The sequence below is a fragment of the Dendronephthya gigantea genome, unplaced genomic scaffold, assembly GCF_004324835.1.
Source record: "Dendronephthya gigantea isolate DGI-Jeju-01 unplaced genomic scaffold, DenGig_1.0 000020F, whole genome shotgun sequence".
Classification (NCBI taxonomy): domain Eukaryota; kingdom Metazoa; phylum Cnidaria; class Anthozoa; order Malacalcyonacea; family Nephtheidae; genus Dendronephthya; species Dendronephthya gigantea.
The window spans coordinates 351,847-378,378 of NW_021163030.1; the positions used below are offsets into that span (position 1 = coordinate 351,847).

At 36.0% G+C, this 26,532-nt stretch overlaps 4 protein-coding genes across 5 annotated transcripts; 3 read left to right on the forward strand and 1 right to left on the reverse strand.

Annotated features, from left to right (window-relative positions):
* LOC114521493 (cation channel sperm-associated protein 4-like) lies at positions 1-9,736 on the reverse strand. Its single transcript, XM_028541961.1, has 16 exons — positions 9,713-9,736; positions 8,938-9,024; positions 8,409-8,506; positions 7,635-7,671; positions 7,238-7,441; positions 6,559-6,721; positions 5,829-5,907; positions 3,456-3,514; positions 2,928-3,038; positions 2,237-2,301; positions 2,034-2,144; positions 1,839-1,917; positions 1,606-1,688; positions 675-788; positions 373-483; positions 1-247 (listed from the first exon to the last, which is right to left on the reverse strand). Exons 1-16 carry the CDS (start codon positions 9,728-9,730, stop codon positions 59-61), a joined length of 1,608 nt encoding a protein of 535 aa, XP_028397762.1. The 5' UTR covers positions 9,731-9,736; the 3' UTR covers positions 1-58.
* LOC114521495 (oocyte zinc finger protein XlCOF8.4-like) lies at positions 4,462-5,795 on the forward strand. Of its 2 annotated transcripts, none has more exons than XM_028541965.1 (2): positions 4,462-4,611; positions 4,721-5,795. In XM_028541965.1, the coding sequence occupies exon 2, from the start codon at positions 4,747-4,749 to the stop codon at positions 5,464-5,466; it is 720 nt and encodes a 239-aa protein (XP_028397766.1). In that variant the 5' UTR covers positions 4,462-4,611; positions 4,721-4,746; the 3' UTR covers positions 5,467-5,795. The 2 variants fall into 2 exon arrangements, with proteins under 2 accessions (XP_028397766.1, XP_028397765.1); XM_028541964.1 differs by having other exon boundaries at positions 4,724-5,795.
* Positions 9,737-10,260: 524 nt separating the features above from the next.
* On the forward strand, positions 10,261-15,561 carry LOC114521494 (transcription initiation factor TFIID subunit 7-like). Its single transcript, XM_028541962.1, has 12 exons — positions 10,261-10,514; positions 11,083-11,155; positions 11,247-11,299; positions 11,393-11,473; positions 11,723-11,828; positions 12,413-12,471; positions 12,551-12,623; positions 13,238-13,283; positions 13,434-13,648; positions 13,863-13,975; positions 14,316-14,376; positions 14,766-15,561. The coding sequence occupies exons 1-12, from the start codon at positions 10,452-10,454 to the stop codon at positions 14,777-14,779; spliced, it is 957 nt and encodes a 318-aa protein (XP_028397763.1). The 5' UTR covers positions 10,261-10,451; the 3' UTR covers positions 14,780-15,561.
* Positions 15,562-18,472: 2,911 nt separating this feature from the next.
* On the forward strand, positions 18,473-25,430 carry LOC114521489 (GRB2-associated-binding protein 1-like). Its single transcript, XM_028541957.1, has 5 exons — positions 18,473-18,854; positions 21,183-21,465; positions 22,055-23,041; positions 23,991-24,388; positions 24,799-25,430. Exons 1-5 carry the CDS (start codon positions 18,765-18,767, stop codon positions 24,946-24,948), a joined length of 1,908 nt encoding a protein of 635 aa, XP_028397758.1. The 5' UTR covers positions 18,473-18,764; the 3' UTR covers positions 24,949-25,430.
* The last annotated feature ends 1,102 nt before the right edge of the window (positions 25,431-26,532 follow it).

Below are 26,532 nucleotides of genomic sequence, written 5' to 3' on the forward strand. Positions count from 1 at the left end.
TATAACAAATAAGCACAATGAATGCCAATGTTCTGTTTATGTTCATCATCCACTGCAGTCATTTATTTTGCGAGTGTGGCGAAGGTTTAGCAGGCAGAATGATACTTGCAGGTATGTTATTATGAGATGTCGTGCTTGATAATGCTGTTGCACCACCTCGAATCAAGTTGTCCAAACTGCGACGTTTTGAACTGATCATTTTATTTTCTTCTAGTTCTATCAGATTGGACAAGATATCACCTTCGAGCTAGAAAACAATTAATTCTATGTAATTGATTCTACCTCTCATTTATACATGATTGAATACCTACACTCACTTTCCCTTGCAGGATAATCTACCTCTCACTAATTAATACATGATTGAATACCTACATTGAGTACTTTATCACGTGCATTCTCCCCCGCAGCACGTGCTTCATCAGCTTCACGTAACATTCCTTCCAGTCTTGCTCTTTTATGCAGATCACAAATACACCCAAATATCTGCACAGTAAAGGTCACGGTTAATCAGCTCGCAAATTAATAGTTTTGCAATTTAGTCTATATCAGTTAGTATCTATACAAGCTCAGACGACTAAGAGATGTTAGAGTTTAGCTGAAACGAAATTCAACCAATAGAAATACGTGAACATGTGGTAGGATATCTTGGTACCAATATGGATATGTTTGGTTACCTCTATGATTTGATTTTTGATGTTCATATATTGAGCAAGATTGTCTTCAAATGCTGCGAGAATAAGAAAAAAATTCTCCAATTCTTCCGTTCGAGTGTTGATATCATTCATTTCCTACAGAGAAAAATAAAATATTCTCTTGTCGGTGTGGATACCATTGATAAACACATCCAGCGAATAGTTTGCTTATATAGACCATCGAGGGGGTAACTGAGATGATATAGTCAAAAATATATGTTTTCTACCAGACGATAGTGACCAATATAATATTCAAGTTCTGGACAGCACTTAAGGCGAACTATCAATGGAATGGATTCTATTCATAGGTGCTTTTTTCGAGATCGTAGCTATATATATCTAAGAGATTTATTAATAAAGATTTTTTTATAGCAATTTTATATATAATTATTTTTTATATAAATTTAATTTTAGCCGGGACTTTAGAAAGAAGTTCCTTCCGACAGGCCACCCTCAAATGCGTTCGGCTCCTGATCAATCACATGCAATTTTTCCCCTGACTGCATGGATTGAGATCATATATATATTTAGTATACACCCGACTATTGTCTATTATAAATCCTACATTCTGATTGGCTACTCAACCATTGTCTATTCGTGATGGTGCACGGCTGGGAAAATTTCGCTCGCGCGACCGTATAAAATTGGATTATTTTTTGGTGTATTTGCCGTCAGCCGTGTATCGATTATTTTCTCGAAATTAATATATTTAGGTACAGGGTGTATACTAAAACAATTAGACAACTCGCCTTCGTTGACTATTCGCTCATAGACAACTCGGACTCGTTGTCTAATTGTTAAATAGAGAGAACTGTACATGCATATCATTAAAAAAAAGAATAGAAGCACAGCTCAGTAAAAGTGTTTAGTCTAGAAAAAAGGTTGTAGAAAGGTTATAAGATCTAGTACTTACTGGTAATTGGTAAGGCTTTTGGTTGAAGAGAACATGCGGAGAAACATTGTCAGCCTTTGTAATAGGTGTGGTGATGTCCTTATCTGCAGAAGGAAACATAATTTAACAATATGATAAATAGTTCAAAACCTGGATTTATATACCAGGCATCACATTTATGTTGTCGCTAAAGCAACTATTCCGTTTTTACGTTCGTTGCTTCGAATTTTAATGATATTAATTAATATAAGCACCGTTTTCATATTTTCCCAATAAAATTTCGTGTTCATGTCCGTGTCGTTCTTCAGTCTTCACATCCACCATTGCAAATTCCTAAACCACGGCAGAGAACATAGATTTCATCAGTATTTAGTCATTGAGGGAGACGTTCCGATGCTTGTCCCACATGCAGTGGACAAAACCAGTCTTGTTTATATTTCTGGACTTACGAGGTTCGTAACAACAACAGCGACCACCAAGTTTGCAAAAACGAAAGCTCCAATTGCAATGAAAGTATTCAGATATAAAGTTCCACCAACATACGTCATCCCTCCACTTGCCTACAAATATACGTGCTCGTGAAGCCGGACATAGCTTCGTGCATGATAAAAATTTAAAGACAGAAATACAACAACACTCTGAGTGAACCTACAAGAAAGGTTTCGTTTAACTTAATCCAACCATCCATTGTCAAACATATGAAAAGTGAAAACATGGCTGATAGTCTATAGTTAAGGATCATTCTGTCATTATATAAACACAATTTTTTTCATCATAACTCCATCATTGACTGATTGACATCACTGATTGTGAATGATTGAGCGCGCGGTAACTATATGGATGACATACATGACAGGACCAGTTTTAAACCTTTTAAAAGAAATTTCCATGCAAGCGATATGTTAAAGTTTAATAATTGCGTTTTAATGATCCTTCAAACTGCATGTTGAATTATTGCACAATAAAGATTGTCTTGACATGCAAGGAAAAAACGTGGGAAGAAATATGAAGACACGACTTGTCTGAAAGAAGCGGATGTTCAGTTAGTAATGTCGAAAGCCTATATAAAACTTGAAGAGTAATGTCAGATGCAAACAAAGTGCACTTTGTAAATCTGTAGACGTGTATAGTCACTGAAATGTTTTCTAAAGCTATTCTAAAAGAAAAAACTTTATGACCATGTCCATGACCATGTTCAAATTCAAGAACCGAAGATCAAGATTCAACCAACATTTGCGGCTGTGGTTAAATATCTTGTGTTCAGCCGGAAATGCTCTAACGGGTGACATTATTATTCTATTTTTATCCGGAACAGCTTGCTTGATATATGTATTGAAGGATACCAGTTGACAAGTTGCTGAAATGCTCTGGTATTGAATCTCTGAATAAAGTAATTCCAATGACTGAGAATACCAGCATTATTATTACCAGCAACAGGACAATATTCGCCATATCTATAAAAAACATTTTAAAAACTCTTAATTTTGAGTCTTTAAAACCCTGGAGTTCATTGCATGTATACAAATAGAGTAGCTTATATTTAATCGTTTTTGTAAATCTGAAAGCATGCAAATCTAAAATATTCTTGAAAAGGTGAGTCTGATATGTTTTGGATAATGAATCCGTTATTGAGGGGCTAAACCATCTAAAGAAAAAGATTTTCAGTGAATGCCGTGTCATTTTCTTCATCTAATCGACTAATGGATAAACGTGTTCACTCAGGCACACCAGCTTATTGTTCGTATGCTACTATGCTTAGCGTTGCTGTTTTTTTTGGCAATAAATAAAAAGTGCATGAGGAACAAAATTTAAATTATTACTGTTTATATAATTGTGTAAAAATTACACAGTAATAATATATAGTACTTTACCTGGGATGGATTGTAAGATTGTTTGTACCACAATTTGTAGACCTGGCAACGAAGTGATACTGGATGGAAGAGAAAAAATACAGTTATTATTGCATGAGTTCACTGTATAGTATGCCGACAGGGTGTCTCAAAAAATATAAAGTTAAATGATCTAGTTTTTACACAGAAAATATAGAAAGCAACTATATTTTCAAATCTTAACAAGTGGAAATGGACAGATAAAGCAAAAAATTATCCGTTTTAATTCCATTCGTCCAGTCCAACGTTGGAAAATGAATGACGCAAATTTTATCAATGAATTGCAAAGAGTTTGCATGTGCGTGCATTCCCTCAATTTTCATTTACAAAGAATACTCGTACAAAGAATAATTTCATTTTCTTTTAATGTACGAAAGGCATCGATGAATAGTGTAATAACTGCTCCTTTAAAGTAAAACATTAAACATAAAAGTTAAATAAAAGATGTAGGGCTGTATCATAATTTTTAAAATTCCGTTACGTTTATTTCTTGAGAAACCCAGTGCAATAGGTAAGCCAATAGGTCCTACATGATAAAGACCATATTCCGCAGAAGATTAAGTAAATGTGCCTTAATCATATAAGGGGACCACTCAGTCTTACACAGCAAACACAAATTTCAGTGCACTTTAAATCACTAAAGTTTTAAACTAAAAAGATGTCAAGGAAGACCATAATAAACTGTGCTGACTATATAGTTAGTATCATCTAATATATAAACTTCAATAAATAATGTAGTTATCGGTCAATATTTTTGCCCGACATGAATAATATATCAATATAGCTTTTGAAATAATTTGTTATGATAGTGATCAGTTTTGCTAGAGAAATACCAGCATAGCATGTTGTTTATACTGATTGAAATAAAAACTACAAATCGATAAAAAAGAGCAACGGTCAAATTGCAAGGATAGACTGATAGAGTTGGCTTCCGCCGGAAGTAGCTTTCCTTAAAATAAGCAAGTATGCAGCAAGTATCGCATTTGAGATGAAGGTTGTATCGGAAGGTGTTGTTTGAAATCACTGATACGTAACTACCACCTAAAGAAATAGTTAAATACCCAAGCTTCAGCAAGACAGGCAGATCAAACACTAAGATAGTACAAGATTATCGTGAAGACGCACAACGAAGCTAAAGGTAAATATATTAGTAAAGTATTTCTGGTAATATAGTATTCTATGACCGTTGATCGTTTGACGAAACAGACAGATATTTAATATATTGCATGATAACGTTTTTTGTTTAGCAGTGGTTGCAGTGACGCCAAACATTATGCGGACAAAATCAGTGAACCCAAAGAGAGCGTACTTCAATGTCTCAGAAAAGAAGGATGAAACTACAGATGATAAGAATGAAGTTGCGATGCCATTATCCAAAGATCAGAACTGTCCTAGGCAAAGTGAAGGTCTCGTGAAATCTGAGATGAATAACAATATACATTTCAACGGTTCACCAGACGTAAGGAAGGTCGCGCAGAATGATGTAGAAAATACTCAAGTTTTCACTTTTAAACTGTTACCAGCAACCGTTCTTCATGCGACGAAATGTTCATGTTTTGTTGTGAAGAAGGATCAGTCTACACAGACAACAGGCGATGCGCAGGAATGCAGCCAAACATCGCTGGCCGTTAACAACACGTCAACAACATCATCAGGTTTACCTTCGCCAAGCTGGAGTCACAGCTCTGATTCTGAAGGAAGTTTACCAAGAACACCAAACAAAACGGTTAAATCTTACAATTGCTCTGTTTGTGCCAAACCATTTCCTACACCATCAAAACTACGCCGTCATTTTTTAATTCATTCCGGAGAGAAACCGTATTCATGCAGTGTGTGTAGTAAGCCGTTTAATGACCCAGCAAATCTTAAGCGGCATCATTGGAGTCATATCAAGGAAAAACCTTTCATTTGTGCAGAATGTCATGGAGAATTTATGACAAAAAGAGATGCGATGATGCATCTGTGTCCAGCGATAAAAAGACGGAGAAAATAACATGAAATTCCTTAATACTGCATGACAAAGACTACCTGTTTAAAGATATTTAATATGTTAATATGCTCAGTTGTCTTGGAGGTCTCATATGTTTTTATTTGAACAAAGTTGCGATCCAGATCATATTAATTGATGTAGTACATAAGGTTTCACGCACTATTTCAACAGATCACTTATTTTCAGGATAATATGAAGTAGAAACTGTTTTATCTAGAAGTATTTTTGTGCCGTTAGAAAAGTGTAGCGGTATTTATGCTGAAGGAGATGTGTGGGCGAGCTCGTTGACATTGTATTTGATACAGTTGATTAAAAATTTACATTCAAAATCACAATTGACCATTCACCAAACAAGATTTGCCTACCTTCTTAGACTTCTAAAAGCTCTCAATACTCGGAGTATTCTCAAAACGCCTCTGCTTCCAGATCCTGATCCAGTCAGAACTGGCAAAATTAAAACAAAGAGTAAGGACTCTTCGGCTATATTCTGAAGCCGTTAATGTTCCATCGTGAATACATGTCTACAAACACCATAGATTAACTCGCTGTTATGAAGTAGAGCGGTTAATAAAACTACTCATGAAAATATGGCGGTGATTATTAATCCTGGACGTTCTGAGGCCTTAGACAGTTAGTCGCTGATTGAGTAAATCAGGCAGTTTGATTAGGAAAACACCCAAACATGAAACAGGGTCGTGACGCAGAGAAGGTAATAGGTAGAAGTGTGGTGCATTGAAGGCTTCTGCGTTGCCTCGTGCGGACTGATCAGAAAAAATATATTTCGATTATAACAGAATGAAATATATTTGACGTAGGTCTATATGAATGATTCTTACCCTAAGGCCTAGTTTATACGCGCATTTTGGTCGATTCGAATGAAATTTAAACAATAGTTACTGAACGACATCAGATCATCATCTCAATTCCTAGTGTTTGAATTGCATTTGATGAGATGAAAATGCGACGTATATTATTAATAAATAGGCCCAGGTTTTCTCGCTAAATACTTAAAACTACATGTATATAAAGAAGTAAGGGATCGGGAAAAGGGAATGCGTATTTGAAAATGGTTGAAAACTAAGAAGTTATATTTACGTGGTCCAAGAAGCAGCGCAACAACGATAAAGAAATCCAAGATATTCCATCCCATTTTCCAGAACATGAAGAAACCATGATACCATTTAAACAATATTTCACAAACAAACACAGTCATCAAACATTGATCCAGCACTGAAAATAAATGCTTGTATCTTCTTTCCTAAAAATTGATAGGGACGACGAATGGTTAAAATGTTGAGTATAATGGATTTTAAGTATAAAGGGAAAAGCCAAAATTGATAAACGCGCATTAACTGGCAAGTGCACTAAACTGACTGATGCACGACTACCGTTTTCCCGGTCCTATTAACAGAAACAATCAAATTGGCTCTTAGTTTAAAAAATAATACAAACAATATAGTAAGAAAAATAGGGCGTAATTTTAAATGGCAGCAACTTTACAGTATGTGGTATAGATGTTTGCCTTTTTAAATGGTACGTAAACGGCAAAGAGCTTTGTCCCTTTTAAAGCCTGATTCTCATCACTTAAAAATAAGGGTTTTTTTGTTATTTTTTTCGTCCGATTGTGGGTGATATGAGAACCAGGCCTATAAGGTTGTAGGTCTACAACATTTGTAATTTTTAATAACGTTCTGGTATTAAATAATCCAACGTTTTGTTTGAGCAAACAGTTCAGTTACACTGAAACCTTATTGTGAGACATGATTCAACTAACCAGTTCTTGATCCGTTTCAACAACAATCAATAGACTATTGGCAAGAATAGCTGCCAATATCGCTGAACGAAAATATTTATTAGATAAGAGATTTCCCATGAGTTCATTGGATGCATATTCCTCTATAGCCTCGTCGTCTTGATCAACAACATCCCAAAGATTTTCTTCTTGAGTTTCAAGATCACGCAAAACCTGATCACTTGGCTGGAAATAATCAAATAGCGTCAGTGTGAATAGTCTTATAGGGTTGGCAAACAATGGTTGTTCTTCCCCCGCGTTATATAGCGTACACTGAAGTTGTATTTTATAAACTAGAGTGTTTTCTCTTCTAAATCAAGATTTACAGGCTCTCTAACGAAGTGTGCCAATAATATTTTATAGTCTGTAAAATACATACTTCGTTTTTCTCAGTGTGAAATATGGCTTGAAATTGCCTGCAAAACATGAAAGAAATGACCTTTTTCCAACTAATATGGCGCCATAGGATTAGGGAGTGGCACCGCCATCATGAAATTTCTAAAGACTCGCTTTTTCCACCGCCTCCCCATGAGGTTGCGAAAACGAATTATAGCTGGGATCAGTTTGAAGATAACTAGTTAACAAGATTCATCATCACCCCCACATACATCACTCGTGAACCATCATCACCCGCCTACATACATCTCTCCTGAACCATCATCACCCCTACATATATCTCTCGCCTACATACAACTCTCCTGAACCATCATCACCCCTACATATATCTCTCGCCTACATACAACTCTCCTGAACCATCATCACCCCTACATATATCTCTCGCCTACATACAACTCTCCTGAACCATCATCACCCCTACATATATCTCTCGCCTACATACAACTCTCCTGAACCATCATCACCCCTACATATATCTCTCGCCTACATACAACTCTCCTGAACCATCATCACCCCTACATATATCTCTCGCCTACATACAACTCTCCTGAATCAACATTAGTCACGACTACATACATCTCTCCTGAATCATCATCACCCCTACATACATCTCTCCTGAACCAGTATCTCGCCTACATACATCTCTCCTGAATATTAGTCACGACTACATACATCTCTCCTGAATCATCATCACCCCTACATATATCTCTCGACTACATACATCTCTCCTGAATCAATATTAGTCACGACTACATACATCTCTCCTGAATCATCATCACCAAATTTTGTTTTATCTCTTAACAGACTGGATAGTCGACTTCGCCAAGTTTTCGCCTCCATCGCTTTCGTCACAATCTATATGAAGGAATATACACAAACCCTCCGTCAGGTTACAACTTATAATATAATATTATCTAACGCACGCAACCCTGGCGCAATGTATGATAATATCTGATGTCATTTTCTCTTTTTAGCGCATGGTATTGAGTGCATTATGAATACAGTTGTATAAGCTTGACGAGGTATAAATTAATCTATTCTGTTCGATGTACTTAAAAGTATACCATGGGAAGAAAATCGCCATCAAAAATCAACCTTGTAGCCGAGTCTTAAACGTCGACGTTTTGTGATAAAGATACCCATGTATCTTCTATGTCGACTATTTTTCTAGTTTATGAGAAACTGTATTGTTTTCATGCAGGCTGAGATTTTAATATGGTGTTAATGTTTTTTCTCAGTCAATCGTGCTTCAAGATGAATCAATCGTAGTAGTAACAAATACATACATTGGAGAAGGCGTTTTTTGGTTCTTGTTCATTTGATGTTAGTTTATCGGAGGAGGGATTCTCAGCCGCAGCAGCCTGAATTGCAGCCTGTTAAAAGTTAATAATGCACCATCATGTTACATGACATACCTCAGTATTGACAATATGATTGCATGGGAAATTTAATATAAATACGAATTTGCAATAAAAGAAAGCTCTAAAACTACAAAGTCAGTAGAGGGCGTTCAGACTGATAATGATTGTCCGGCACTGGTGCCCAAAGTCAACTCTGGCTCGTGTTCTTGTTGTCTGGGTACTGTGCGGGGGGTGTGCCCAATTTTTGGAAACGTCGTGTTCAACCTAGGTCCCAGAATAACCCACGGCTTATTGTTCGGAAGTGAAGATAATCACTGAATCAGCTAATATACAGAATACGTATAATCCATCCTTATTCTAATGCTAATCAATGCCTTTTGTGACTCGTAAGTCGGTCTGTGTGTATCATAACTATCATTCTCATTAACAATGTCAATGTAGACGTAGAAGAATTCTGGCACGCAAAATCTTGCCCAAAAAACCCCAATTTTCTTTTTGGAGGAAGAAGTTCTGCAAAATTCCTCTAATAATATTCATTTCAATACATTTACTACGCTGCTTCACAGATATTTTAAGTCAAGAAATTATGTGATTCATTATTATTAAACTGAGAAATTTAACACGAAGCAATATCGTGTCCTTACATTAATATCGCTGGCAACATGCCACATGTAGTAGGCAAATGGCAAAAGATAGTTACCGCTTTAAATTTGCTCATTTTCAAGTTGTTTGCACCAATACGCAACACCTGTCCTCTGACAATAACTACAAGCAAAGAAACCAATTATCAATCCAATTTATTATTTATATACTTGGTAAACAGGGGATATTGAACTTAGATGAAAATCAACTACGAGTGGAAAATATGACATATTAAACCACTACTTTATCTTGAACTGTGCAGGTAACTGTGTAGATAACCAACACTGGCAACAGACGAAGAAGCCTGATACAAAGACGTCAACTTTCTCGTTTTGTGAATTGAGGTAGTTTTTCTGTATTTCCACTAGTCTGATTTATGCAAAAATACATGAACCTGTGTCGGCATACATTTGCACAATTTATTCAAAACATGTTAATATTCTACTAGTTAAAAACCTACCTGCAAATATATTTATAAAGGAATTAAAATGATTTTCTAACGAGAATAAAAGAAGCAGCGAAAAAAACAACTGTAAGTACCCACTGAGCTATATATGATATAGCTGAGAATTCTGGGAGCGTGGGATAAAAAGGGATAAAACAGGGTAGAAATTAGAATAAAACAATATGGAGGATGAACGAAGTGGAAAGAAAACACCAGAAGAATTATACTAATTCTTGGTGTCAGCGAACTCTAAGTAGACAAGAGTAGCGGTATTGTGTTTAATACTTGTTAGAAAACACTTTCAATTGATTGACTTCCCTGGGAATGCGCTTTTCACCAGCCTTTAGTAGCGATGGGTACTAAACAGAAAGATGGAATACAACTAGAACGTTCATTTCTTCTACGATTACCTGAGGTATTTACATTCATTAACATCTTATGAAGGCAGGGAATTAATAGCAGGAATGGCTTATTGATGTTTGAATAGCACTGCAATGGTCTGGTAAAGGCATAGTTCTTATATACCAAGGGATAGCCATGTATATGGTAGATACTAGATGGTGATGGAATTGGAGTTTGAAGATTCTTAAGCGATAACAATATTATCAAGGAGCAACAGCAGTTACGTACAAAGGTTGCAGCTCTTACCAAAATCTCATCAATGCAAGCAAAAATATTTAAAGAATTATGCAAAAATCATTTTCAATTTTCAACTAATTCGTAAGATGTAGATTAGTTTTGTTTTGTTTTGTTTACCAACCTATTGCAATAACAAAGGGTTGAAAACAACCTTTGTGTGCTTTAGAGTAAAAAGAAGATCAGAAGGAATATTATATATGCTTAGTAATATTCTCATATTGAGAAACTATATAATGATATGAATATTTAGAGAATTGGATTTTGTGCTTCAGGGTGATTAAAACTGTGTAAAGCACAAATTCAGTCATGCACTGAATCTCATGTTTCATTTTGAATATTGATAGCCACAGGCAGAGATGGTGAGGAAAACTCTTCATGCTGGATTTGTTAAAGATTATCTTAGTATTGAGTTCCAAGGTAACTAGGACATGAAATTTTAAGAAACCATAATGAAATGACAGAATTAAACTTTGGCTGAAAACTCAATGTTTGTTTTTTGGTTTATCAGCTGATAATCGTCACTCAACGGTCAGAGTGGGAAAGTCATGCCTTACAGGAAAGGTAAACATACCTAAACAAGATCTTTGGATGTGGATTTTTTTGACAAGAAGTAATGAAGTGTATATTATGTACCAATTCTATTTTGTTTCATAGTTGATGGATTTACCCAGTATTGTTGAATCCCTGAAAACAGTAGATAAGAAAAGTTTTTATAAAACAGCAGATATATGTCAGGTAAATACTGAATGATACGTAATTGCCTGTCTTTTATCCCAAAATATAATAGAATCAGGTGAAATTATTGTGGGAAAGAGTAATAATATCTTGGTGACAAAAAAGTAATACCTAAAAATTTTAAGTGCAGTTATATTCTTAAGCATTTGTGTTTTGTCAGAAGTAATTTTGGTGAAATCTGATATGCTAAAACTGTGATTTTGAGCAGATTACTGACCCGTGTATATGAACAGAATGTTATTACTTCAGATGTTGGTGTGTACTGACGAGAGTGATGAGCCAAATGTAGATGTGGAAGAAACATCAGAACAAACATCTCATAAAAAAGATAAGAAATTTGTGTTCAACCACGGTGGTAAGTGATGGACTCTTTACTACTTTTGTGACAAAACACAGGAAGAAAAAGTGTTTTTATTGTATGCCATCTAAAGTAATGATATCTCTAATATTGAATATGCAAAAGTTTGTGTTTGGGTCAAAGATGAACTAGGCAACTGATAACATCCTTGATAATGCTTTAATAGTGCTTTGAAGATAATGGACAGAAATAAGTTTTTTGTTTTAATTAAGTAGTTTTTTAATTCATTTGAGCTGAATTATACCTATGAATAGTTTTTATGTAATATTACAATTTTTAAGACAAAACCAGAAACGTTGTTTGAAACTATCTCTTGGGCCAGCAACACACTTTATGAAGTTAATTCAACCCTTAAAATCTAACCATTTGATGCTAAGTTATTTGAAGACGCTGCCACGCTGCTCCCTGTTATATTTGAACGTATTTTTTTCTCACCAAGTTTGAAGCCTAAGTATTCAGTATTGCGGCTAAGCCAATTTTCGCGGTGTCGGGTCCAGCAAAAATCAATCCTGAATCTTGTGGTTTTGAGAACATCCCTCTCACTGCCAGCGCCTCACTGCTAAAATATCAATTAATTTTAGTAACTCCGCCACTAAAAAATGTACGAAAACGAAGATTTCGAAAGACAGCGAGAAAAAAGGTATTTCGGTTTTTGAATTGTAATGAAATCTTGTGGCAATGTCGGAGGATTCTTCACAACTTTTTTTTGTGATTTGTAGCATCAAGAATGTCCAGAAGTTGAAAAGGAGTTAAAGAGGTTGTTGAGAGCAGATGTTCAAGCAGAGAGTGTCAGTATCCTTTTAAATCAATGTATGCTAGCGTTTCTGATAAGTTTAGTGGAATCAAAGCTTTTAGGAGAGTTCAATCGAGGTGTGCTTTGAGAATAAACGTCGAATACCACAGAAAAAAGTGCTTGCATGATGCACAAATGACCTGGGGGTGCTTGAATACCGCGACATCAATCTTGCAGGAAAGTAGCAATATAGATTTTCATCGTATACGAAAAGTCGTTGCTAAACAAATGTTGATAAGCTAAAGTAGGTTTTTAGTGATCTTAATTGATACTCGGTACAGGTATATACCTTCTATAGTTCTGCGTGTGAAATGGCTATAATGGCCATACAGAAATATTGCGTGGACTTTGTTGTGACATAACATGTATATCTACAAATATTCAGGGTATGAACGCAAAAATGCATTATACAATTCTTTTCAATTTGGAAAAATGATGTAGCTTTTTTGCAATGCTGGGCCACCATAGTGACAGTGTTTTTTCATTCGATGAGATATGAATTATTTGATATTTCCTCATTCCAAATATTCTCACCCGGCTTGGAATACTACATCAAAAACAAAAACACGCGTATATTATAAATGTTGTTATGTATTGCCTTAACTCTGTAAAGCATTCGAAGTTTTAGCGGATGAAGAAAAGAACGAAGAGAATCCTAGGTAAAGTATTTTTATGAGACATAACTTTTTCTTTAAATTACTCGTAAAAAAGAAAAAAAAGTACTCTAAAGAACAATTTCCTTGTGTCTACATGATGTTGTTTTTCGGTATGTAAAATACCCTAATATAATAGTCATTTATACTATGCAGTTTAATATCATCACCGCTTGGTCACCATGGTGATGAGATAGATCACCTGGCATTCCTACAAGAACCAATGAGCGACGAGGAAGATGAGCTGGATATTGAAAATATTCAGAAAGAAACTCCGTCATCAAGTCAACTGTCTACTGCTTCAGTTGTTGATGAAACTCGCGACACCTCCCTAAATTTTAAAGAAAAACAACTTTCTCAAGCATTTGCAGGTTGGTAGGAATCTTTGGTGTGCATTTGTTTAACTTACTTGCTTTTATAATCCAGAGATGCTTTTCAAACTGAAATTCAAATGAATTAGAAAAAAATCACGTCTTCTTAGTCTCTCCTTAGACTTGAAACAGAACCCTCGGGTGTCGGGTATGGATAATGGTAATTTAGGTAAAGATAGGAAATAATAATTTGAATGGTTTTATATATTAACAGATAAAACATCTCAGCCTGTCAGTTATGACGCTATTGATGATTGTGAAGAGCTCAGAAAAAAGATCGAAGCACAAAAGGCTCGAATAGAAAACGCAGAAAATCCCTTTCTTAAGGTAAAAAGAAAAAAAGTCATTCTCCAAATCCTTGTTGATAAATGTTGATATACCATGAAGAATTAGCCTGTGTTCTGTTATAGGTGTGGCGTAATTATGTACGCAATATTCATATGCAAACATCATCATATCAATATCGTGATGCACGACTTGAAATTGCGAATTCCTATGTTTAGAGTGTTCATAAATTGCACGTTAACACGCGTCTAATTAATATGAAGTTAAAACGGACTTCGAACAACAAAAACAATTTTTGTTTGCCTTATTATTGTTCAGATGATTTATTACCTTCCTCTGACGAATATATATTGAAATAACTTTATATTTATTTAACTCTCAGCAACGATTTCAAAGTACGCTTGAAAAACTCGAACAACAGCTTAAAGAAAGAGAAAGTAAAGGTAGAGTACATGATCTATGAATCTTAGTTGTAACTTTCAGTGCTATTAATAGACTCAGATCTTCAAAAGAAGATCAGAACTTCTTCTCATGACGAGGTTCTTTTATAAAAGATAGCTGTGCAATCAATCGATCCTTTCGAATACAACACGTATAGAATAGCATAGCACAGTTACTATTATTATTATAGCATTTATTTACCCACGATAAGTAAGTTTACACGCAGCTACAGCTGATGGGGTCGTCCAGAACATTCAATTATTGTCCTATGAAAATGAATCTTCATCTCATTATGCTGCGGATTAATGCTTGCTGCAAGTTTAAAAGAAAATGAAATGCTAGTTTTATATCTTTATTGTGGCTTTAAAACGTAAATTCTCCGTTTTTCTAGCAACCCAATCCTGACTGCATTTTCGGTATAGTATTGAACACCATGTCCTTGGTGTCTGGGCGAAGTTTATTTTGACCCGAAAAGTATCACTGATTATCAAATCAACGCTGACCATGAAAACTTGACTTGAGAAACATATTATGGCTCATTTGGGGAATTGGGGCCAACTAGTGAACAGGTCAACTTGAGCAATTTGCCAAAATCATTTTAGAGGGTGTGACAATGTCCCCTAAAGGCTGGAACACACTGGTTAAACTATCACGTACTATTCCTAAGTCTGCGAGGAAAAAATGGAGATATTGGCCGTTTTCACGCTAGAGAAGCATAATGCGTCTTCTCTGGTTATTCGTCTTCAGTATAAAGACGAACAACAGACGCATAACCAACGATAGTTCGTCTAGACGGATAATGCGTCTGCCCGTGTGAAGACGGCACATAGACGAATAATTCTGGAAAGAAATTCTAATGTAATATATTCGCGCGTGTTTCCATTGACTTATTTGTCTGATTAGCTGTCCGGCCATTCTTTCATTCGTGAAATTCGTAAAATTAAGCACGAATGACAAAATATCTCATATTGGTCCCCGCAGACTAGGAATATGTGCCGGTCGGTGAAAATTGTCACGAGTGCAAGGTGTTTGCGTGCCAGTTTACCAGGAAGTTTACCAGTGAACGCGAGGCGTCATGTATTTGACGTTGCTATACCTGAAAATGCGACATTCCCTCTTTTGAGGTTCTGTGAGTCAAAATGTGTATTACTTATAATTATAGTAAAGAACTGTTGTGTGTATCTTGATTAATTGATCTCTTACAAGACCAACCTCCCCGGGAACATTCAATGGCGAATATCCAAAACTCGGATCCAAAGTGAAGCAAAACAATCGGTTAACAACACAGCTACAAAATATCATACCAAATTATTTGAACTATGTTTTGAATCAGAGTCCAATCAGCTACTGCAATTAACATATTTTGAAAGTGTCTCACATTACGTAGTTGTTGAGATTTGAGAACAAGTTGAAAGTCTTCAGGAAGGGCTATCTTTAAAACAGGGAACGGGGAATGGGGGAATGGAACGGGGAATGGAAGGGAATGGAATGGCTTCGGGGAATGAGCCGGGGAATGGAATGGCTTCGGGGAATGAGCCGGGGAATGAGCCGGGGAATGGAATGGCTTCGGGGAATGAGCCGGGGAATGAGCCGGGGAATGGAATGGCTTCGGGGAATGTGCAGCTTGTGCGTCAGTGCGAGTTTGTTTGGCCCATTTGGCGTGATTAAAACCTGTAAACGCTTCCATGTCACAAATCATGAGACAGCTACTCACAGTTTGAATTCCTTGAGGTAAAAGACAAAGCGATTACAAGCTCATAGTATAAATGCGATGTTTGCATTGTCATTGTGATGTACATTGATGTACATTATATAGATAGAATTTGGGTAGGTGGTTCAATGTAAATCCTCCAAAATCTGAAGGCAATTAGTATAATACTGTAATAGTATTTTTTGCAGAAATCTTTTTAGTTCTTAATATGCCTTATAAAGCTCAATGTGTGTGATTAAAAGGTGAATAAAGATACTGACACAGTGTCACTTGTTTGTTTTTTATTTCAGGCTATGTGAACAAGACCTCTGGACAGTTTTGTTTAAGCAGAAATAATGGTTGTGGTGGAAATGTGGTGAATGCATTCTTGACAAGTTAATGGGTTTGCTTCCAAGAATACACTGAAACTTGGAGCAACAATGACTTTTGAATTATGTAATTAATATATTATTATTAATCTTAATTTATATGACTTTTTACCTCACATAATTCAAATAATGTTCAGATAAAGAGGTAAATATTTCACTGTTAATGGTGTAATAAATATTTTATATGTTGATTATATTCATAATGAATTATTTGTCCTGCTCCATACTTTGGCAATTCTGTTTAGGAAATCCCACCATAGTAGATCTTTTTTGAAATAGTTACAGTCGAGTTGTTGTCTAGTTTTAGTACAAAATAATACAAGTGCTACAATTAAACAAGAGAAAATAATAAAAATTAATTACATAAGCAAGCACATTTTCTATTTTAAAAAGGTCTATGAATTGAGATGACATGTACTAACAATTTTGTGCATTAATTAAAGACAATTGTATTATTACTGTGGGTTCTTTAATATTGTCCAATACTCCCAGTGACATCCCACTGAAATTCCTGCAGGTGTCTCAATCCATCAAACCAGTTTATCTTTTATTTCTTATATTTAAGTCAGAATCAATGTATTCAATATCAATATGTAAAAATAATATCTAAGTTCTACAACATTATTTTGACAAGTCTGTTAAAGGAGAAAAGCAATTTTTTCTCTTCATCAGAATTGAGAACCATGTTCTTGAAGCCAACCCCCCTCCTTGGCAGGATGATTATGGTACAAAATGAGAAGGGGGGTGTTGAAAAATTTCTGGATTTCTTCTTGGGGGGTCTCCAAAAAGATAACATTGATATTGAATACATTGATTCTGACTTAAATATAAGAAATAAAAGATAAACTGGTTTGATGGATTGAGACACCTGCAGGAATTTCAGTGGGATGTCACTGGGAGTATTGGACAATATTAAAGAACCCACAGTAATAATACAATTGTCTTTAATTAATGCACAAAATTGTTAGTACATGTCATCTCAATTCATAGACCTTTTTAAAATAGAAAATGTGCTTGCTTATGTAATTAATTTTTATTATTTTCTCTTGTTTAATTGTAGCACTTGTTTATTTTGTACTAAACTAGACAACAACTTGACTGTAACTATTTCAAAAAAGATCTACTATGGTGGGATTTCCTAAACAGAATTGCCAAAGTATGGAGCAGGACAAATAATTCATTATGAATATAATCAACATATAAAATATTTATTACACCATTAACAGTGAAATATTTACCTCTTTATCTGAACATTATTTGAATTATGTGAGGTAAAAGTCATATAAATTAAGATTAATAAATAATATATTAATTACATAATTATATTCAAAGTCATTGTTGCTCCAAGTTTCAGTGTATTCTTGGAAGCAAACCCATTAACTTGTCAAGAATGCATTCACCACATTTCCACCACAACCATTATTTCTGCTTAAACAAAACTGTCCAGAGGTCTTGTTCACATAGCCTGAAATAAAAACAAACAAGTGACACTGTGTCAGTATCTTTATTCACCTTTTAATCACACACATTGAGCTTTATAAGGCATATTAAGAACTAAAGATTTCTGCAAAAAATACTATTACAGTATATTATACTAATTGCCTTCAGATTTTGGAGATTTACATTGAACCACCTACCCAAATTCTATCTATCTAATGTACATCAATGTACATCACAATGACAATGCAAACATCGCATTTATACTATGAGCTTGTAATCGCTTTGTCTTTTACCTCAAGGAATTCAAACTGTGAGTAGCTGTCTCATGATTCGTGACATGGAAGCGTTTACAGGTTTTAATCACGCCAAATGGGCCAAACAAACTCGCACTGACGCACAAGCTGCACATTCCCCGAAGCCATTCCATTCCCCGGCCATTCCCCGAAGCCATTCCATTCCCCGGCTCATTCCCCGGCTCATTCCCCGAAGCCATTCCATTCCCTTCCATTCCCCGTTCCATTCCCCTATTCCCCGTTCCCTGTTTTAAAGATAGCCCTTCAGGAAGTCATTAGGACTCAGATGACTGAGCTGTACGTGAACACCAGCAAATCATGAACCATGAAGACGCGCGTTGTAGCGTCGTTTGAGCTATGTTTTAGCTGAATAGTCACTGCGTGGGAAGCTCATATGCCAAATTTTCAACCAATCACAGCCGTGCTTCGGTATTGCTCCTATTGGGTTAGGCGTGATTTCTGATTTCGCATCCGGTGAAAATTTGACCTACCTTACTTCCTTCTTTCTATTTGAAGGTTATTAAACTATTGTGTTCGCTGTTTATATCGTTTTAAAGCTTTTCTACCATTAGCTAAAAATGGGCACACATGATACTATGTTACCACTTCACACTGGTTTTTTGATTAAATCGCCACCAGATAACAGAGTGACTGGAAACTTTAAGCGGGTATGTAGATTGTGGAACTGTGATTGTGTATACGTATATTGCCACATTGCGTTCATGATTTATTTTTGTTATAAATGATCTTCATTTGTAATTTTGATTGCCCTTCTATCATTAAATTGAGGAAATGTCATGGCTTTCAGAACTGAATCAAAGATCATTGTTTAATATAGTGCTTCATGTGATATGTGTATGTATATATAGAATGACATTTATGATTTTGCATAAACAGATACAATATAATAGTTTTCATTTTTGCAACAACATTGACATAGGTTTTTATTTAATAGCTTATATTTCATTGTCAAATGTCAAAATTTGAACAGCTTAACGAGTAGGACAAAAACAAGAAGCATGATATATTTCTCAATATATACGGGTAAATTTGACACAACTTGGACATATATTAATTATGACATGTAAATTAACCCGATCAAATTGCAAAATATATCACAAGGTGGCGTTGATAACCGCAAATTATTTGCGATCAAATTATTGCAATCAAATACTAAACTGATCAAGTATAAAACTTTTCTATGTCAAGTTTTTTTGTTGCTTATTTGGTAATATTGATGACAATTTAGCAAAAGTAATGTAGAAATACCCTGTAACATTTCTTTCTTTATCCTCCCTCCTCCATATAGTATTTTTATCAATTTCACTATTTAAGTCCGGGGAACACAAGGTTGTTAATTTTTAACACAACCAACTGCTTTATTGTAGTTGTAAGGATAAGCAATACAGTGTGATCTCTATGTCTAATTTTCAGCTGGTTTGTAAAGACACTTAATTCCTAACAAAATAGTTTGGAGGGATTTAAAATTCCAGGACCAATCCATAATGACATATAAAAGGGAAATGGAATCTTTGGGTCAATGCTGTAGTACAGAGTGCATATCAACCAGACTGAATAGAAATTTGTTGATTTTACATGTCTCTACTCTCTAGCTTATAAAAAATGACAGTTTTTTGGTTCAATATGTTGCTATGACTGAAGAAATGGAGTATATTCTCACTCACTTGTATAATTCTTGTATAATTGTAATATTTTATTTTATATGTTATGTTGTTTAGCAGGGAAATTGTTCTATATGAATTTACTTGATTCTTAATTGACTTGATTGGCTATTTCTGAAATAGGAACTGATTGACTGACCTTCACACACAACCAACCTTCTTCTAGTGTGTTAAGCTCTGGTTAACCTTGTGATTTTTCTAGTATTCCAATCTTGTTTTTATCCTACTTCATCAGTGCCAATTTGGCTAAAACATCTTAAAAACATCCCACCACACTTCCTTTTCAAATTGAGAGTGTCAACGTTAAAGATTTGTGTAGCCACAATTACAGAATTATTTCTCTATTGCTACTAAGTAAATGGCATAATCATCATGAATATTCTAGGACATTGCCATTGCCAGTATACTAGGTGACATTTACATCATTTCATGGTGCACCAGAGGGGCAAGAATTAAAACATTTACCATCATTTGAGGTGTTACAATATTAAGTGAGAAATAACTGTCATATGCTTGCCCTGTCTTTTATGCATGTGTGAATTCCTACAGGTGTGTATAACACATTAGATTCTTTCACGGTTTAACCTGTCACTTTCTTTGAAATTGTATTTAACTAACTTGCTGATCAAATAACTCGCTGATGGTTTACGTTTCTACAACGTTTTGTGGCTCAAGGTCCAGAATACCTCAAACTATAATACTGCAGATAAGTTCCAATATAACCAAGTAGCAGTGTGGCAGCGTCTTCGAACAACTTAGCATCAAATGTGGTATAACAACTGTCTAAATAGACAAAACACTTCTCGACGTTTCGACCTGAGGGCCTTCGTCAGGAGAGTTAGTATAATACTGCAGTACAGCGCTTATAATGTCACGAAAAACTCTACACTGACTACGTTTGTAACGGTGTCAGTGCCAGTGTTATGGCAATATTGTCCGCCTATTATAACAAACGGATGAGACCTGTAATATAATAAACAAGGATGCCAATATTCTGTAATTAATTATAAACACACCTTTGGAATGATAACTAACCCAACCCAGTTCAATTGAGAAAATATCTTGATAGTATTTCGCATCAATGTTGTATAACAACTGCCTGAAATAGACAAAACACTTCTCGGGCTTTCGTCAAGAGAGTTAGTATGACTCTGCTGTGACGAAGGCCCTTTTTAGCCTTAGGTCTAAACGTCGAGAAGTTTTTGTCGATTTCTGGCAATTGTTCAACCACATATGATGCATGAAATGTTTAAAGACGCTGCTCCCTGGCCATGGTTGCATCAATGACAATAGTATTTTGTTTATTTTTTGTAGTGGATGAGAAGATGGTTTGTTCTATGGGAGGATAAAACATTAGAGTATTACAAAGAAAGAGGAGATGCTCGCCCTAAAAAGATAATTGATTTAAGTCGTTGTGAATTTCTTGATACAAATTTATCGGACAGGAAGTTCGAAAACATATTTAGTATCAGAGTAGGAGGCGAAAGAGATGGCAGGACATACTATCTCGCCGCAGACAGTCCTTATGAAATGAGGACTTGGATTGATACGATTTGCCAGTTGTGTGATTTTAAACCAACGGAAAACAATAATAACGGTAAATTTGTTTCCTGTTTTACAAATAGAGACTAATAAGGCTGCGTTTGCACGGGACCGGAGGAATTTAGGATCGTTCTCGAATTCGTCCGGTTTCCTCGTGTGAACACGTAGACCGGTCACATTTTCATTCGTTTTGATCGTGTTAACACCTGAATTTCTAATTTGTCCGGCCCCGTGTCAACGGAGCCTAAATTTTGATAGACATTCTTGCTTTATATGGTTATTGCGTAATACGTCATACGTCCATGCACCATATGTACGGTAGAACGTATAAAGACGCTAACTTAGACCGTTTCAAACTTCGAACTTTTCCGAATTGAATGCAAATATAATATAAACAAAGACGTTAGCTCATTGACATTAGGTTCGGCACATGAAAAAAGCCCTTACATATAATGCATAATGCCCTTAAACAATGAAAATGCGCTATATTTCTACGAAATAACGCTGTCCCCTGGAATAACCACGCTGGTTTTCCATTCTTACACCGTATATAACCATCATCGCAATGACGTGTTATTTATTGCATCTTATTAATATCAAACTCACCAGGGCTGTTGTTGCCTAATTCTCTGTGATTTTTTTAGATTCCACAACACTCGTACGTCATCGGGCTCAACTAGAGAAGGAAATTAAAGCTGAATCTAGGGATAGTGGGATACTACTTCCAGAAAGTGGGACTGGTGACTCAAATGATACAAGTGATTTTGGTCGAGTTAAAGTTGTTCCTCCCATGGAACCTGAGATACCAGATTATGATGATGTTCCACCGCCAGTACCTGTAAACACAACAAACGAGGATGCTGATAATCTATATAATGTTCCCCCTCACCACCCTTCTGAAAAATGTCCAGTAGATTGGTCGTCATCTTCGGGGTGTTCTCTCAGTATAAGTGATCGACGAGACAGTGATATCTACCGAAATGAGCATGAGTCAGAATATGATGTCCCACCACCACCCACGAAACAAAGCTACCCACTCACCTCAGGAGGTTTTGGCCACCATTCACCTCAATCGAACTATGACGTACCAAAACGTTTGTCGGGTGGTTCGGGTAATGAAGATGGCGGAGATATTTATGACATACCACCTCAACACTCAAACTACGATACTCCACCACGTCACCCAATGTCAGACATGACCAGGCCTGTGTACAATAACATAGAAATTCATAACAGATCTAATGTACGACCGTCAAGTAATGGGACACCTGAAGATATCTATGATCATGTACCAGCACCACAACCTAATTATGACATAGTACCGCGTTCTGAATATGATTATGTACCACCACCACAACCTAGTTATGACATAGGACCGCGTTCTGAATATGACTTTGTACCACCACCTAAACCATTACACCAGGACTATGATCAAGAGGAGGCTCCTCCGATAAGTAGAGTGGGGAAACCTCAGACACTGAAGCCTTATGTAAACCTACAAACTCCAATGGATCAGGGTTTAGATGCATACAAGAAGCCGTTACCAAAGGCACCAGCTCAGCGAGATTCTGGAACAGGATTTGATGATGAGGGGGGTATTTACGATGTTCCTCCCGTTCCTCAACCCCCAGGTAAGCATCAGGCACAAGCGGGATCAGCTGTTAAAACTTTGTGTGATTTCACTGAATCAATCACACACTGGACGCGATTTGCCAACGCGACGAGAATATCACGAATTTTTCATTTTTCAAAATTTGCTCATTTTGACAATTCTGTGATATTCTTGGTAATTACTGAATGATAGTACATTTTGACTAGCCTGGTACCCATATCTCTCACAATATTCTTTCAGAATTGAGTCTATTTGCTTCTTAAAATGAAAAGTTCGCCTCGCGTTAGCAAATCGCGTCCGTTGTGTGTGGGCCTTTAGCGTCACATATAGTTGTAAATATATATATAATGTAGATTCAAATAGGTTTGTTCAACACTTTTAACTTTGAGCTCGGAAAGGATGATAGGTTGTTACCTATTATAGGTGCTTAGAATTTTTTGGGGAGTCTCCTATATTTTGTCTCCTGGAGAGTCTCCTGCTAGTGTACGAGCTACAATCCTGGCCAAAACCGTTGACTATATACTCTAAATGATTTGTGGTTTTTTTACGCAAAACATCAACATTTCCGTGTCGCTTTTCCCCCTCGCCCCCTAATCAATGTTGAGTCCGTGCTAAATGCCTGAATGAATTATGACACATCACTCAACATTGATTTGTGGGGAAAAGGGGGAGAATTTTGAAATATAATCCGCGGCTACTGACTGTAGTGTCAATTAACACTGAGTGTCGTCAATATTTTGACCAGGATTGTAGCTAGAGTGTTGACAATGAAAATTTAGTTTCTTTCGTTTGTTTCAAGAGTTAAAACTATTTTCAAACCTTATTTGCCAATTCTGAAAGTATTTAGTCTGTTATATAAACACATACCAAAATTGGTAAATTTTCATTCCCCAAACCTTCATTCCTTGCGTTCACAGTTCAAGCTGCAATGTAGCTATAATTTACGTATGTAATTTGTTTTTATCAAGGAAACTCTGCCCCAAGTGTGGACAGAAGAAGCAAACCAGGCACGACACCGCCGCTGGTGAATCGTAGTTGTAAACCAGGCAAAGGACGTGAATACGTCAATATACCGATGAGAAGCGCCACAGTTAAAGACAGTTCATATCAACAAGCACGAAGAGGTGGGAATGTTCAGCGAAGTAAAAGTTCGGTTGCAGATTATGAAAGTGAAGGGTACTTGTATATGGACAGTCCTCAGAGAACTGAATCATCATTAAGATATAGTAAGAAGGAAGCTTCGTTGCCGGAGGAAGAAGTAGAGTATGAATACATGTCTTTAAAAACTGACACAAATGTTTATCAGAATTGCGACACGCCTTCTTCGCCGCAGACGACAAAGAAAGAACCAGAGAGAACCCCACCCGTAAGTTTAATAGAGTCACTTGTTCCATAATCATGTAGCTTCGTGGAATATGGATTAATTTTTTTGTACAACCGTTAAATTCATTGAATACTATTACGAATATTACGAATATTCTTTCCCCTCTCCGTCTATATATATTATGCAGTACAATCTTTCGGTTACGTGAATACCTCTTGCCATACCAAGTCTCGTAAGTCCCAGTGACGATTTAATAAGATAGCCGTGTCTAGCACAAGTTTTGAAAGTGAAAATTTTGAGTGTTTCTTATCTTGAGATTGGCATTTCCTATTCTCTGTAAAAGAAAGAGAACGAGGCAATCTTTTACGTGAGAAAAGGAATTATCGCAAGGGCGTATGAGCATGAGGTTTGTGTCTCATTAATTGATTGTAAGTTATAAATTGTCTTATTAGTTGAGAGGGCATTACCAAGATATCTCTGTGGTTTGTTCACGTGATGTCCCTTCTGTGCCACAGAGGGTTCGAACTCAGTACACAACTATTGACCTCCAGAAAACTAAAGGATTTCGTAAAACGTGTGAAGATGCAGGAAAGGGGCAGTGAATGTGCAGAGAAGGAATGAAAACCATCTGTTGCTGGATCTACTCAGATGTCGTTTTTTAAGCGGCGTAACTAGAGGCGTAATTGGGGAGTGGGTGAACTTTCATATCTAATGTTTATTTACCGCATGAACATTTCAAAAGATATCATGAAAGCAAGAAATGAATATATGAATATTTTCCTCAGCCCTAATTAGGCGTCTGGTTTCGCCTTTTTACGATGCATATTGTAATTACAGATGGCGAAATGATTATTTTGGAGTAAATAACATTCATCGTTAGTTTAGGTCGCGTCTATTTAATATTAGTATACACCCAACTATTGTCTATTACAAATCCTACATTCTGATTGGCTACTCAACCATTGTCTATTAGTGATGATGCACGGTTGGGAAAATTTCGCTCGCGCGACTGTATAAAATTGAATTATTTTTCGGTGTAATTGCGGTGTATCGATTATTTTTTCGAAATTAATATATCTACGTACAGGGTGTATACTAAAACAATTAGACAACTCGTTCCAGACAACCCTTCGTTGACTATTCGCTCATAGACAACTCGGACTCGTTGTCTAATTGTTAATTAGGTGTGATTACTTATGGCCAATTTACACTTGCAATTTTGGTTGCGATTTTATGTGCGATTTTCTTCTTTTGAGAGATGTGAACGAGTGATTAAGTTATTGATGTTCAAATATGAGTTCTTATACATCAGAGCATTCTTAACTAATTACTCGTTCACATCTATCAAAAGAAGAAATTCGCACATAAAATCGCAGCAAAAATCACAAGTGAAACTGAATGGGCCTTTAGTTTGTGTAGCTAAAGCATATCTGATAGTCTAATCTTACTCAGAGATTTAAATTTCGTAGTCGTTCCACTGTTTTATATGTATATAAATATATGTTACCCCGTCAGAAATGATGCAGAGCTGTGGCGAACAAGCCAGGATTCGGAGGATGTCGCGCGATCAACTTTTTCATGTGAAATATATTTACCAAAGTGTGCAACATTTCCATGAACGACATGAGATTATCTCGTTGACATTCTTCTCCCATCCACCTCTACGATTGAGCTTGCTGATGTTCAGGGAATTATGCAAAAAAAGGCGTGATTTAAGAATGAAAAACTAATTATTTATGTTATCTGCATTCTTCCCTCTTCTACGAAGTAGATAATAAATAACGCATTATTTTAGCAAATATTAATGTCTCGAATATGTTTAATTTGGTTTTGCATCTTAATTTTAAGTTATACATTTTATGTGGAATAAATCTTTTAATACAAAAAATGTTGATTGCCTATATTTCGTTAATAGTCTTTTGATTGATTGACTCCGTGCTGAAAGAAAGTGCCCCACCCAACTATTCTTTTCTTCACACAATCCTCGTTTAAGTTGAAAACATATGATATATTATCACCGTCATTCAATTTTTGGTTGCATAGCGTTTGCCATTTAATCAGCAAGTGTGGTCTTGCATGAGTGTCTTGGGCAGCATTACGTCACTCTGGGTAACCGACTGCGTCTATTGTTCCACCAATGAGATATTTATAATTTAGCGGTTATTCGATGCTACAGCAATTTATTA

Excerpts from the sequence above, each read along its gene's own strand:
- LOC114521495 (XM_028541965.1), top strand. The coding sequence starts at position 4,747 with ATGCGGACAAAATCAGTGAACCCAAAGAGAGCGTACTTCAATGTCTCA.
- LOC114521493 (XM_028541961.1), bottom strand. Across the intron at positions 5,908-6,558 it reads TGCGCTGCTTCTTGGACCAC|TTCTGACTGGATCAGGATCT; the intron begins GTAAATATAACT and ends TAATTTTGCCAG. Across the intron at positions 2,145-2,236 it reads AGTTAAACGAAACCTTTCTT|GCAAGTGGAGGGATGACGTA; the intron begins GTAGGTTCACTC and ends GTATATTTGTAG.
- LOC114521494 (XM_028541962.1), top strand. The coding sequence starts at position 10,452 with ATGGGTACTAAACAGAAAGATGGAATACAACTAGAACGTTCATTTCTT. Across the intron at positions 11,829-12,412 it reads ATTTGTGTTCAACCACGGTG|TAACTCCGCCACTAAAAAAT; the intron begins GTAAGTGATGGA and ends AATTAATTTTAG. Across the intron at positions 13,284-13,433 it reads AAGAACGAAGAGAATCCTAG|TTTAATATCATCACCGCTTG; the intron begins GTAAAGTATTTT and ends TATACTATGCAG.
- LOC114521489 (XM_028541957.1), top strand. The coding sequence starts at position 18,765 with ATGGGCACACATGATACTATGTTACCACTTCACACTGGTTTTTTGATT. Across the intron at positions 21,466-22,054 it reads AACGGAAAACAATAATAACG|ATTCCACAACACTCGTACGT; the intron begins GTAAATTTGTTT and ends TGATTTTTTTAG. Across the intron at positions 24,389-24,798 it reads AACCAGAGAGAACCCCACCC|TTGAGAGGGCATTACCAAGA; the intron begins GTAAGTTTAATA and ends TTGTCTTATTAG.